This window comes from Panthera onca, chromosome C2 (genome assembly GCF_046562875.1).
Source record: "Panthera onca isolate mPanOnc1 chromosome C2, mPanOnc1 haplotype 2, whole genome shotgun sequence".
Lineage (NCBI taxonomy): Eukaryota > Metazoa > Chordata > Mammalia > Carnivora > Felidae > Panthera > Panthera onca.
In genome coordinates this window covers 78,763,334-78,778,310 of record NC_138347.1, presented here as the reverse complement: position 1 = coordinate 78,778,310, position 14,977 = coordinate 78,763,334, and the positions used below count along the sequence as shown (strand labels likewise).

General features: G+C 39.8%; 1 protein-coding gene across 1 annotated transcript in view; it reads left to right on the top strand.

Annotated features, from left to right (window-relative positions):
* Window positions 1-14,977, top strand: part of TPRG1 (tumor protein p63 regulated 1) — a 122,599-nt gene that overhangs the window by 33,890 nt on the left and 73,732 nt on the right. The window contains exon 4 of the mRNA XM_060639510.2: window positions 13,899-14,075. Coding sequence (XP_060495493.1) covers window positions 13,899-14,075 — 177 coding nt within the window. The remainder of the gene's footprint in view (window positions 1-13,898; window positions 14,076-14,977) is intronic.

The window sequence follows — 14,977 nt, the reverse complement described above, 5'->3', positions numbered from 1 at the left end:
TCCTGTTTCAAGAACAATAAGAAAGCAAGTTTAATGGGAACAGAAGGAAGGAAATGATAAGAGTAGAAGCCAATAAAAATAAAAATTAGAGAAAATTAATGAAGCAAAGTTCTCTGAAAAGTTCAATGAAATTTTAGGGTGTCTGGGTGGTTCAGTTGGTTGAGCGTCCAACTCTTGATTTTGGCTCAGGTCATGATCTCACGGTTTGTGGGATCAAGCCCCACATTGGGCTCTGTGCTGACAGCATGGAGCCTGCTCGGGATTCTCTCTTTCTCCCTCTCTCTCTGTACCTCGTCTGCTTACATGCATGCTTGCTGTCTCTCTCCCTTTCTCAAAATAAATAAACGTTAACATGTTTTTAAAAAGTTCAATAAAATTGAGAAACTTTTAGCAAGGCTGACAAAAAAAAGAAGATACAGATTACCAATATCAGAAATGAAATGGGATATCCCTACAGACCCTGCAAACTACAAAATAATAAGTACAAAAAAATAAGTGATTACAGCTAAAAATTCTACACATATACATTTGCCAACTGAGATGAAATGGCCCAATTCCTCAAAACACTCAAATGACCACAACTCACTCAACATGAAATAGATAATTTGAATAGCCCTATAACAATTAGGAAACTGAATTTGTAATTAAAGCCTCCGAAAAAAGAAATCTCTAGGCCCAGATGGTTTCACTGGAGAATTCTATGAAATGCTTAGAGATGAATGAACACCAATTTACATAATCTTCTTCAGAAAATAGAAGAGGAAATAGCAATTCCCAGTGCATTCTATGAAGCCAGTATTAATCTGATACTAAATCCAGACAAAGACATTCAAAAATAAAACTACAAACCAATATCTCTCATGAATATAAATGCAAAAATTCTTATGAAAATGTTAGCAAATAGAATTCAGCAATACATACAAACAATTATTTACCATAACCAAGAGGGTTTAGTCTAGAGATGGAAGACTGGTTCAATGTTAGAAAATTAATCAGTGTAATATGCCATATTAACTGGCTAAAGAAGAAAAATTACATGATCAGGTCAATTAATGCTGCTAGAGCATTTGATGAAATTTAACACACCCATTTATGATAAAAGCTCTTAGAAAAATAATAGAGGGGAACTTTTTCAATTTGATAAAGAATATCTACATAAAACCTGTAATTAACATGCTAGTGGAAAAAGACCAGTGCTTTCTTCTTGAGATTGTGAAGAAAGCAAAAGAGTACACTCTCACTACAAGTATTCAACATAGTACTGGGAGATCTAGCCTATACAATAAGGCAAGAAAAGGAAATAAAAGACACACAGATCAGAAAGGAAGAAAGAAAAACTGTCCCTAATTGTAGATAGCATGACAATTTTTGTAGAAAACTCTAAGAAATCTACAAAAAATTCCCAGAATTAATTACTTTAAGAAAGTTTCAGGATACAGGATCAACGTATGAAAATCAGTTATATTTCTAGAAGCTAGCATTAAAGAATTGAAAACAAATTAAAAATAAAACATTTATGATCAAGAAAAAAATCCATAAATATCAATCTAATACAATATATATGGGACTTGCATGCTGAAAGCTACCAAATACTGATGAAAGAAATCAAAGAAGATATAAATAAATGGAGACGTACTATATTCATAGATTGGAAGACAATATAGTAAAGATATCAATTCTCCAATATTTGACATATAGATTTAACATAATTCCTTTCAAAATCTCAGCAAGATTTTTTGCAAGCATAGACAATATTATTTTAAAATTTGTATGGGAATACAAAGGAATTAGAATAGCTTAAACAGTTCTGAAAAAGAAGAATAAAATGCCGCTCACTGGCAGTTCCTGTTTTCTATTGCGTGACTTTAGCCCCTGGCCATAGCTGATAGGATAAAGAGGAGTTAATCAGAGTGCCTGGGTGGCTCAGTTGGTTAAGTGTCTGACTTCCACTCAGTTCATGATCTTGCAGTTCGTGGGTTCGAGCCCCGCATTGGGCTCTGTGCTTACAGCTCAGAACCTGGAACCTGCTTTGGATCCATTCATTCTTATTCTCTCTCTCTCTCTCTCTCTCTCTCTGCCCCCCCCACCCCCGTGCTCTGCCCCTCCCCCTGCTTGCTCTCTGTCTCTCTCAAAAATAAACATTAAAAAAAAAAAAAAAAGAGGAGCTAATCCATTAACTGGCCTGTGACCCAAAAAGACAGCTCAAAGGTATGATTTGGACTAAAAGAATTCCTGATCTTGAGGATTTAAAGTGGGAGAAACAGCTATAGAGACTAGTTGGCTGTGAAAGTAGATCTGGAAGTTCATGTACAGTCAGGATGAAGGAAACAAAGTTCATGGGCAAGGTGGAATTAAAGAGGAGCAAACACTGGTAGGAAGCAGAGGGAGCCTGACGGTCAAGAGGAAGAAGATGCCATGTGTGGAGAGACATAGAAATCGTGATAGAGACAGCCTCTGAGGGAGTAGTTTTCATTCCTTGTGGTTTTCCAGCTTTCATAAAGCCCAACTGTGCAATAGTTCCTGCTCTTGGATTTCTGTGGGATTCCTCAGAGTATTTATTTATCTCTTCTTTTTGGGTTTGCCTGATCTGGGCTGTGTCTCCTGTACCCAAGGAGCTGAACTAACATAGTTCAGTATACAGACAGCTCTTCCATTAAAATATGATAACAACAACAACAAAACAAAAAACAAAATAAACACGAAAACAAAAAAACAGTGGAGGTGGCAAGAAGTGAGCATTTGTTGTATCTTATCCCACTGTTTTTTCCTCTCTGCTGCCTTCTCAAAATTAGGCCTTGTTCTCCTGCCAGCTTCTTTGGCTTCTGATCAAGTGAATACCCCAAAGTCAATTCAGGGGAGGAGAGAGCTCCTCAGGGGGTGGGCCTCCTGTTAGCCCCTGGTGTGCTGTGGGGGACTTGAGCTATTCAATAGCAATTCAGTTCTTTTGTGGAAAAGAGAGAAGGATGGGGTGTGCCCAGAGTCTTGTCTTTTGTGTAGCTTTTCAAATATCCTCTTACTGATAGTACTATGACACAGAGACAAAGTTGCCTGGCTGTGTAGGAAAAATAAGTGTGAGAAGCAGCTAGATGGGAAGTTATGGCCTGGGCTGGGGGTCCAAAGAGCTGGATTCTGGTCTTGCCTCTGTCACTTAGTACTAGATGCATGTCACTTTACTGGGGCTTGGTTTCTCCATCTGTGAAGTGGAGAATAACAACCACTTAATATGAAAAACATCCGTAAATCGCAAAGAAATTGTGGTGGTTCTAGCATGTGATATGGCTTCTGCTTATATCTCCCTCAACTAGCCTCCTTGTTCCCTTTGCTTGGTCATGCCTGCTTCCTTGCTGTTTTATGAAACATGATGGATCCCACCTCAAGGCCTTTGTACTAGCTGTTCACTTTATCTAGATACTATTCCCACAGATATTCCCATCTCCCTTTTATCTAGATCTCTATAATGTGCCCATATCCTTTGTTGGTGTGCCTTCCTCTATAGAATGCAAGAATGGGAGGAACAGGAACTTAGCTCACCACTATACCCTTAGAGCCTGGAGCATAATAATGGCTCAATAAATATTTGTCAGGTCATTAGGGGAGATTATTTCTGGACTGGATACCTGGTATTGTTTCTGTAAAGAAACACCTTCCTTATGTCACACAGAAGAAAATTGATTCGAAATCAGTGACTTTGAGCACAATCCTTAGTGCCTGCCCTTGTGACTCCTTACTTGGGTTCATATCTGAATTTGCTATATTGGTTACTCTGTCCAGGAATCCTAAATGAGTGTAACATGACTCCTGCATTGACACGCTCATAGGTTTCCTGTTGGGTCTTTGATTCTACTATTCCTGGTCCTTATCTTCTAAGGTCTCCTATGGCAGCTGTCTACAAAGGGAACTTCATATAAAATGCTTAGTCTGTATTTTAAGTAAGTCAGGGTAACTTAACTATAATTTCCAATATAATGAAGTATACCCAGCTGTGTCAGACAAGCAAACGGGCAAATAGACAAAAACTTGTGTTATATATATGGAATTAATGACTACTTTATTAAGTTTTAGGAAATTGGAATGGAAAGATTTTGTATATTTGAAAACTGTAATAGTTTTGAGGAGCTGTCTTTGAGTGGATTTACTTCTAACCACCTATTCATGAATTTATTTGTTAATTCAATCAATGTTGCAAAAATGTTTAAAGGGAATTTAAAAGAATTCTTCTTCACTGTTGTTTTATCCTCCTCCCCCTTCTCTTCCTCCTTTTTCATCATCACCACCACCATCATAACCTTTGTATTAATAGCTAATAACAATTGAGTACTTTATTTTGTTTATTTTTATTTTTATTTATTTTGAGACAGCGTACAAGTGGGAGAGGGGCAGAGAGAGGGAGAGAGAGAGAATCCCAAAGCAGGGTTTGCAACATCAGAGCAGTGCCTAACACAGGGCTTGATTCCATGAACTGTGAAATCATGACCTGAGCTGAAATCAAGGGTCGGGTGCTTAACTGACTGAGCCACCAAGGCACAACTTAGTATTTTACGTGTGCTTTGTATTTTACTAAGTGCTGTATAGTATATTTAAAAAAAAATTAACGTTTATTCATTTTTGAGAGACAGAGCAGAGTGCAAGCGGGGGAGCGGCAGAGAGAGAGGGAGACACAGAATCTACAGTAGGCTCCAGGCTCTGAGGTATCAGCACAGACCCAGATGCGGGGCTTGAACCCACAGACTGTGAGATCATGACCTGAGCTGAAGTTGGCTGCTTAACTGACTGAGTCACCCAGGCACCCCTATAGTACTATTTTTAAAATTCACAACAATACTATGAGGTATAGATGCATTATTATTATTTTCATTTTAGAGATGTGGAAAATGAGTCTTAGAAAAGATAAGTAATTTTTGTAAGATTGCACAGCTAGTAAGGGGCAGAATGACATCTCTAACTCCTAGCCTGTGTGATAGGAAGCCCAGTGCTGCTCAGGAATCTAGCACTTAAAATTTAAGAGGAAATTAAGACCCAGTTGTGGTTAAAATGAGTCTTAAGCTCACAGGAGTATTGACAGAACTCCTGGTCAAGCGCAGTTTGTCTTCAGGAAAGGGGTATAAAAACCGGAATTAACATTCACAAAGCAATTTCTCTGCGAGGACCCGGTTGGGACTGTGACATAATGCAATGATGCTCTCTTATCTCAGTTATCTTGGTTGAGAGACCAAGAAGCAGAAGTTCATCTCTGGAGGTTAAAGATTTTGATAAACTGAGGGAGGGTGTGATTAATTATTTGGACTGGACAAGCATGCCTTAGAAATACTTTGAGGCATTCCAGTCTGAAATGTTGGGTAAATCTGCAAATCTTCCAGCACCGCCTACAAATTCTTCGAGTATAGGCTCAAAACGGTTCCACCTCAGTGCCTGGGAATTCGTAGGTCTGATTCAAATTCCTAGATCAGCTCCTGAAAATGTCTTGGTCTTTCAAAACCTTGGTTCTGCATCTGGACAGCTTTTAAAAGGAGAGATGCCTGGAATTCATCTCCACAATCCTGAGTCAGAATCTTCGTGGGTGCTATCCTCCCTTTTTATGGTAATTCTGTTTTCATGATTTCCATTTACATACTGTGCAAACACATGTCTTCCAAGAAGTCATTCTGTACATGTCTCTGTGCGTGTTTGCACATGCTGTTCCCTCTGTCTAAAATTAATTAATCTGCCTTCTGCATCAAGCCGTCTCCTGATCATCCTTTAAAAGCTTCGAGAAACACACTTTATCCAGAGCCTTGCCTCACTTCCTAGGTGGCTTTAAATGCCTTTCAAGAGCAGAGTGGTTAATCAAAAACATTGGCTCTAGAGACAGGCACCTCAGTTTGAATTCCAATTCCAGAACTGGGAAAGTTATGTAACCTTTTTTATGTTTTTGTTCCTCATCTGTAAAATGGGGATAATGATACTACCTTCTTCACAGGATTACTGTGAGCATAAAAAAAAGTAACTTAGATGAGATACGTATACCAAAAACTCATACAAAGTAAGCATTAAATCAATGTTAGACATTAGCTGGGATTTCCATGGCACTGTATACAAATTTCCATGTTATTGTTTATCACTCTGTACCATAATACTTGATTTATTTATATTCTCCTACATTAAATTATAATCTCTTAAGGATAGGGATAATTATAGAGGGCTTTATAGTCTGAGAACCTACATAATGTCTTTAATATAGTAGAATTGGCCCTTGAACAACAAAGGGGTTAAGGGTTACAGAGCCCCCACTATTTTTAATTGTAGTCAAATTCAATTCAATTTTGAATTGTAGTCAAATTCTTTGTGTAGCTCTCAACTCCCCAAACTTTTACTAAGAGCCTACTGTTGACTAGAAACCCTACCAGTAACACAGTCAATTAACACCTATTTTGTATATATATTAAGTACTTTATTCTTACAATAAAATAAGCTAGAGAAAAGAAAATGTTATAAGAAAATCAAAACACATTTACAGTACTGTATTATATTTACAAAAAAAAAATCTGCATATATGTGGACCTACACAGTTCAAACCTATGTTGTTCAAGGGTCAATTTTATAGACACTCAGCAATGTTAATTGATTAAATGAAGACATTTCATTGCCTTGCTAATGAATGGTGGTTTGGTAAAGAGGAGAGCTCAAGGGTTTAAGGTGAAGCATACCTTGGATGAATCCTGACTATGTTTTTTTGGAACAAGTTAACTTCCTGTATTAGTCAGCTTGGGATGTTATAGCAAAATACCCATAGACTGGGTGGCTTAAACAACAGTTCTCTCACAGTTCTGGAGGCTGGGAAGTCTAAGATCAAGATGCCTACCTACAGGTTTGGTTCTCAGCGAGGGCTCTTTTCCTGGCTTGCCTTCTCGTTGCATCCTCACATCCTGGAGAGAAGAAGTTCTCCTGTCACTTCCTCTTCTTATAAGGGAACTAATCGCATCATGGGCACTCCATCCCTATGACCTTATCAAACCCTAATCCCCTCCCAATGGCCCCACCTCTTAGTACCTTCATTTTGGGTGTTAGGGCTTCCACATATGCATTTTGAGGGCAAACAAAGTCATTTATCCTTCCCCAAGCCTCAGTTTCCTCACCTGTATTTATCAGGATTGTTTGATGAAGATTAAAAAGGGTGTGTAATATCTAGCCCAGTACCTGATTCAGAGAAGACCACAATAGATGAGTGCTTTTTATTTTAACCTAAGAAAAATATGTGGCAGAATTATTCTTATGTGCATATAGGTCTAAGAAGCTTCAGAATTGGCATGTGTATACATATACATACACGTGTATGTATATATATGCATATGTATATAACATATATGTGTATACACATATACATACATATATGTATATGTATGTATATGTGTGTGTATATATATATATACACACACACACATCACACACATGTCCATATACACATACACACATGTGTATAATTTCCTAACTAAAACTTCTTGTTTATTGTTTTATTATATTTTTTTAGAACTCAAAAACTCCTTTGTTTCCTGGGGCAGGGGGAAAGACCATTGTTTTTCCTTTGATGAAGTAGAACCATATGAAGCCCTAAGAGTGGATTTCTCTTACTTCAGGAAAAATTAGTCTTTGTAGATACATGAATGGATGTTTCCAGATCCATCCTGTCTATGTTTTATGGGGGCACTTGGTCTGTCCTACACTGGCATACATTAAAAAGTATTGAAAAAAGTAATACTCCTGAAAACTCTTTTTGTGTGTTTGTTCCAAAAAATCATTCATGCTTTGCAACTTGTGATTTTCAACACTGAGATTTTACACCAAGTAGCAGGAAATGAAGTGTTCATGGAAGAACATTCTTCAAGAGCATCAAACAGATAGATGTCAGGGGTTCCTTTTCCTTAACCCTGTGGGCAGTGGGCTGGGAATCTGGAGACCTGAGTCTGTGAACTTGTGTTAAAATGGTAAAATCTCATCACAACTTTGGGTGCCATATTAGCTCTTCTCTACATGATTTCACCTTACATCTTAAAGAATTGTGTATTCCTTAAGAGCAGAATATTCTTCTCAGTATTCCCAGTAGCTAGCACAGACCTTGGTACATACCAGGCTCCATGGGGGTAGGGGGAGAAAAACTGAACCACAGGAAGTCAAGTCAGGGGATCTGAGAACAGAGAAGATTTGTGGACATTGGGTTTTTATTAGAATACTGTGTTTACTTGGAGGGTCCCCTATTTTAAACAAATTGGAGAGGCCCCAGGAAAGAATAACCAAATTATTGAAAGAATTTAATGTGGATTATTTAGCTAAAGGTTTTTTAAGACTTCACTTAACTCAGGGGGAGGGAAATTGCTTTGCTTCAATGCCATGCATTTTTCATCTGTTTGTGTTTGAAGAGCAAACCCAAACTGGATTCTCTTCAGGGCCTGGAACCCAGTGGGTGCTCAGGGAATATGTTTGGAATGAATGATTCAGTGTTTCCCTCCTGGTTGCCGATTTCTGGCCGGCCAAGAAACTGCCTTCCTCTTTCAAGGGCTGGGCTATGCTAAGCGGCTTGAGGGACACATGAAGGAAGGTTGATTTGTAAACCAGGTATAGTCACTCTATTCATTATTAGAGAAGATGTTTCTACTGAATGGAGTGTGTGTGTGTGTGTGTGTGTGTGTGTGTGTGTGTGTGTGTCAGTGTAGTGGAAGAATGTTCGAAAAAAAATCTTTTTGGAGGAAAATTCTTTCTAATTCACAAATTGATTTGACACAGCTTTGAGAGAGCAGCCGAAAGTGTTGTTAGGTGTAGGGCAGGGGCCGCTGAGAAGGCATCTGGAATGGTTTGAATAACTGGGTGGGGGCCCTGGAAACTTGTTCTGACGGGTCGCCTGTCATTGTTAGTTCGCTGTTGCCCTCTGCTGGCAAAACTGTTGTCATCCCGGGAAACCACAAATCTCATGGAGTTTTGAAATTCCCTTTTACATTGGGGTGTCCAGGCCCTTCTTCATCAAGCAGGGACATGACACAGTGCTGAGGAACAGCAGTGGCAAAGGAGATGTGGAAAATCCTCTGCGAGGAGAGTCTGGCTTACACAACTAAGATGATAAATTGTATGGTTTTAGTTTTTCAAGCTCTGCTCACTTGCCAAGTTCTCTCTCAGCTCTGTGTTGGGCATAGTGAGGGGACACAGACAGGACTGAAACAACTCTCTACATTGGAGGGTCTCTCATCAAATGTGGGGCATGATGAGGACATTCTGGGGATAGAAATCACTAATATGGAGAAGATTGTGACTTGAACCACAGCAGAGGTACTGATAATAGAAAGCTTATATGTATTTAATGAAAAGAAGGAGGACATCTACTTGGCAGGGTGTGGGATGGAGATTGGTAAGGGTTAGTCTCCATGAAATAGCGTTTAAACTGGGAGTTTGAAGGATGGGTGAGATTTATTATTTTTAAAAATCTCTCTTTATCGTGAAAGTAGAATATGTTCAGCATAAAAAGAAATTAAGCTCTGACTAATAAAAGCATGGAAAGAAATGAAAGTCATCTGAAATCCCAACACTCAGAAATAATCAGTGTTACCATTTTGATCTATGTATTTGTTGTTGTTGCAAAGTTGGAAGTACACTGAAGGTGACGTTTTGTATCCAGCTCTTTCTGACTTTTATGGCACAAACATTTTCCCACTGTTACTGATTAGTTTTTAAAACTGTGCTACTTTATGGGGGAGTATTTCAGTGTGTAAACGTGAGGATAGGATTCCCAAACAGCATGAGCCAAGGCATATGGCTTGCACAGCGCAAGGATTGTTCATTCTTTACTAATTGATGTCAGAAATATATTTTGGATGCATACAACCTTTGGAGACAAAATGCAAAGAACTGATTCTGTCTTTGTGGAATTTATAGTATAGGAGAGGAGACAGACATTAATTAGGTTATCATAGAAATAACTGTAAAAGTGCATCTGGGATAAGTACTGTGAAGGAGAAATACATAGTATTATGAAAGTGTACATTAGAAAGAACAGAAGTAGTTACAGAGGTCTGGGTAAGTTTGCCTCAGTAAGGGGTAATTGAACTCAGCACTAGAGCAGTTAGGGAAATAACATCAGGTGGGAGCAGCATATGCAAAGGTCCCCTTAGTAGCAGTGGGCATGGTGAATACAAGAAACTGAAAGATCAAGAAGAGTGAGTGGAGAGACTTGGCCTGTGATGAGGATGAATAGGTAGATAGGGCCTGACTGTGGACAGCCTCTTAGGTCAGATGAAGAACTTCTATTATTTCTTGTGAGAGCTCTGGGGGACTGTTGAAATGTTTGCAGCCAAAGTGAAGACGTGAAGGCCAATCTGTTTTTTTTCCCCCAAAAGATCTGCCTCACTACAGTATGGTGGAGAGGTTAGGAGGGAACTGGAGCAGTTCCCTCCAGTAGGTAAACTGGGTCTAGGTGACTAGTAGCCTAAACCTAGTGAGAAGGTGATCGCAGTAGTCTAAGCAGGAGATGAGGGGGACCACATCAGGTTGGTGAAAGTTCAGATGGAGGTAAGTAGGTGGTTTTCGGAGATTTTTTGGGGAGTCAAATGTTTAGGACCTGGCATGTGAGCTGAGGAAAAGGTGGAGTCCAGAATGACTCCCTCCGAAGTCTCCAGCTTGCATAAACGGGTAGAAGCAGGGTTCTTCTCCCAGATAAGGAACACTGCAAGAGGATGAAGTTTGAAAGGCATGGCGATGCGTGTTTTCTCAGGGGAGAGGTTTCCCAGAGACAGCAGCCCCAATGTGGTATATATCATCACATCAGCTCCTTCCAGAAGTTGGTTTTACTGTATTCTCATACCACACTGAAGGGTCCTCTATTTGGAGGTGGATGGTGCTGGGGAGAAAGCCAATACCATGGCTGGGTTTCATGTCTCTACCTTGTCTTTAAGATAAGGGTAATAACTTCTGGTCCAAAGGGTTGCTGTGAGGTTCATAGGACCATCAGTATCCAAGGACTTTGTAAATCTTCACAATATCCTATTGCTACTTCTACCCCTATATTTGTTGTGGATATTGTTGCCAACCCAAGTTCAATTATGTTAATGTCGGGAATATGAAATTCAATGTTTTTTCCATGAGTTATTTGGGAAAAAAAGGTGTGATTGAAGTCTAAATAAATACATATACCACCCAGGAGCTAGAGATGTGGCCCCAAACTATTTATAACCCCATGTGTTTACTTGAATTCAGACTTTCCCGACATGTAAATTATGCAGAATCTGTGTCACAGCAGAGCACTCTGTGTTCCTAAAAAGAATTCTTTTTTCCCAAATCCTTTACCTTTTAAAATAAATCTCATTATGGAGTGCTGACATTTTCAGCAAAACCATTCAACCAAAAGCTGTAGTTTTTTTAGACTAAAACCAAGTCTGGTTTATTAGGCAGCAGCTTTTAACTTACTGCTAAGTAGATGCAAGCTATTTAGAGAAATTTATGTAGATATCTGATAAGACATTTCAGAGTCCCCTGGTCTCTTTCTGACTAAGATTGAGAGTATAAAACAGATGATCTAGAATTCTTTCCTTCTCTCAGTGGAACAGGGGTTGAGTATGGCAGTGTTGTTGGGGTGGATGGAAACCATAGAACCAGGGTTTATTTATTTGAGAGAGAGAGAGAGAGAGAGAATATGAATACGAGTGGGGGAGGGGCGGAGAGAGGGGAACAGAGGCTACAAAAAGCACTCTGTGCTGACAGCAGAAAGCCCAATGCAGGGCTTGAACTCACAAACTGTGAGATCATGACCTGAGCTGAAGTTGGAAGCTTAACTGACTGAACCACCCAGTGCCTCAGTAGAACCAGGATTTAAACCACATCTCTCAGACTCTACACCACTGACTCTAGTATCATATTCTAGTTGACTGACTTCAGATGTGACTTTCTTCAAAGGGTTGTGGGGGATGTAAAGCTAATACTTATACCACATAATGGCTGCCATGATCAATGCTCTTACCCTTCTTGTTTTTCCTTCATCATCTTTTCTGTCTTTTCTTCGCTTTCATCCTTTTTTTTCTCTCTTTCACACATCCACCTTTTCCTTGCAGTGACTTAACCCCTGACTCGTCTCGCCTGTCTCTGTTTAGATTATGCTATACTGAGGAATGGCATATATTTGGGCTGCCCAAAATTCCTTAGACACTTAGGCCCCTGCCAGCGATAATAACCGCTGATTTATAGAGCACTGATTGAGAGTCGTTTCCCTTAATCCTCTCCACAAACTCAGGAGATGAGTGCTAGTATTGTCTCCATTTCACAGATAAGGAACATGAGTCGAAAGCATGTGAAGTGTCCTATCTTACAGAGTAAGTAAGTGATAGAGCTGGCAACTTTCATACTGGCCCTCATCCAGCCCAGCAACCTCCAAAAGTTTTGATTGGCACTCATTTATTCACCAGAAAGATATTTATTTAGTGTGGGCTATTTGACAGGAGCTGGATAGAGTGAGTAGCCCAATGGCCATGGTCTCTGCCTTTGTGGAACATACACGCATACATGATACTGAGCTCACCTTGACTGACATTGTCCAACCCTCTGTATTTTCATGTCTATTCTGATCGTCAATGTCCACATGGTACTTACTTCTAAACATTTTTATCTACCATTCCTTCTTACAAAAAGCAATAGGTCCACAAAAGAAGAAGGATCAGGATGCTTTGAGAGAGCATGATAAAGGGCCAAGTTGGTATAGGACTTTAAGAAATGCCTTGAATGAGGCATTTGAACCATGATTTGGACAGTGAGGGTTCTTAGCCTGCTATGAGATAATGTTGGGCAATGGCCTGACCATACAAGGACTTGTAGTTCCATTTATGTGAGTTGGGTTTGCTCCTAGGATCAAAAAGATGCTATTTAACAAACAGGGGAATGATGTCATTCTGTTTGTATTAAAAAAAAAAAATAGCACTGTGTTTGCTGTGTGAGAATGCATGGGAGTGGACTACCTAGTCTATCTTTACATTAGATTGATTCTGTGTAGTGAGAATTCAGGCATGAACCAGTCACAGATCATCCTTTCCAGTCTCTTGGGGAAAATAAAACATGTACTGAAATAATTGTAATACAAGTCATGAGTGCTATAGTAGATAGACAGCAAAAGTGCTGTGGGTGAGAGCATTTATAGACCATGCTCACTTTCTTCTAGCCAGACACCACTGTTCAGATCTCTTCTTGTTTTCTCTGTTGGAGATTCTGTTAGAGTTAGAATTTTCTATGCATGCCCTAAAAGGCTCTCAAGTCCAAAGCAAATCAATTTGGTGAAAACTTATCTAGTGTCTACTTTGTCGTTGGCCCACTTCACTTGTTTGGCTGTATTTCTACCACAAGGATATGATAGGATGAGTAGATGTTGTGTTGGCTTGGAGGTCAGTGCACCTTTGTGTAAGTCTCCATTTTTTTCCTCCACTCAGCAATGCGACTTTTGGAGATTAGCATAACCTAGTGTGTAGTGAGTAAAGTCTGTGGTAAGAATTGAGTTAGAAAAATTGATGTTTTGGTGTCCTTGGAGGAAGATAAAGGTTTTCTGATGAACAGGGAAGATGTGAAGGAACATGAGTCAGGTGACTGCCAACATGATACCATATTGTCATTCCCCCCATGGATCCCTTCATGGGTAATCATCTCTGAACTCTGTGGCTGTGGAACATTTTTTTGTTTGTTTGTTAGCGATCTTCCATCTTCCCCCCTCCCTTGGTCATGGGGCTGGACTGAAAGAGAGAGAGAGAAAGAAGGAGAGAGGAAGGATAGTTATTCCTCAGCACCTCTTCTGAGGTGATCAAACCTCCCTGCCTTCTGTGTTAGTAGAGATGTTTCAATGAGTACTGTTATCTTTAACTTGAAAAGACCATGCCATTAACTTTTATTCTCTGTGATGATTCCCACAGGATAGATCATTGGAACAATGAGAAGGAGAGGATTTTGCTGGTCACAGACAAGACTCTCTTGATCTGCAAATATGACTTCATCATGCTCAGCTGTGTGCAGTTGCAGCGGATTCCCCTGAGCACTGTCTATCGCATCTGCCTGGGCAAGTTTGTCTTCCCTGGGATGTCACTGGACAAGTGAGTGTGGTGTCTTAGACTTGGAAAATGGTGCAGTGGAGGGCATGCCATGCAGGGAAATCAGTCACAAAGTTCAGTTTAGTATAGTAAGCCAAGTACACCCAGGGGAGAAAAGTGAAGTTGTACAGTTGAATTCATCAAATAATCTTTGCGTTACTATTCTATGTCAGACACCAGGCGTGCAACTGTAAGTAAACTGGGACTTTACCAAGGGCACATGAGAAATAAATGGTTGACTATAAGGGGGAAAGAGCTGTGGGATCATGGAAGAAAGATTCTCTATACAATTTGTGTGGCAGGGAACCAGAGAAGCTCTATTGGAGAAGGACTTGAGCCTGTATTTGACGTTGGGTAAGAATTAGCCAAAGATGGAGAACAGAAATTTAACATTCCAAGCTGAAGGGAACAGCACAGCCAAAGGAGTGGAGGTGGGAAACAGTATAATGCCTTTGGAAATTGAAATTATTCTGTAAAGCTGAGTGGACAGGATTTATGATGGTCAATAGCTCTTCTTGAAAGAGGTCTCTTTGAGATCTTCCCTGGACGCTTAGTAGAAAGGACCTCAACTATCTCAGAGATGTTGACATTTACCAAGATACCTGGTGAGCTCTACAGAGCAGGGTTGCTGAACTAAGTTCTTGTTATGGTCTTGGAAGGAATTGTCTTTCTTAAACATTTTAAAGTTTATTTATTTATTTGAGAGAGAGAGGGAGAGTGTGTGTGTGTGCGTGCCCTAGCGAGAGAGGGGTGGAGAGAAAGCTAGAGAGAGAATCCCAAGCAGGCTCTGTGCTGACAGTGGGCTCAATCCTGTGGAACCGTGAAATCAGAACCTGAGCCGAAGCCGAGTTGGATGCTTAACTGACTGAGCCACCCAGGTGCCCCCTTTCCTAAACATTTTAGAT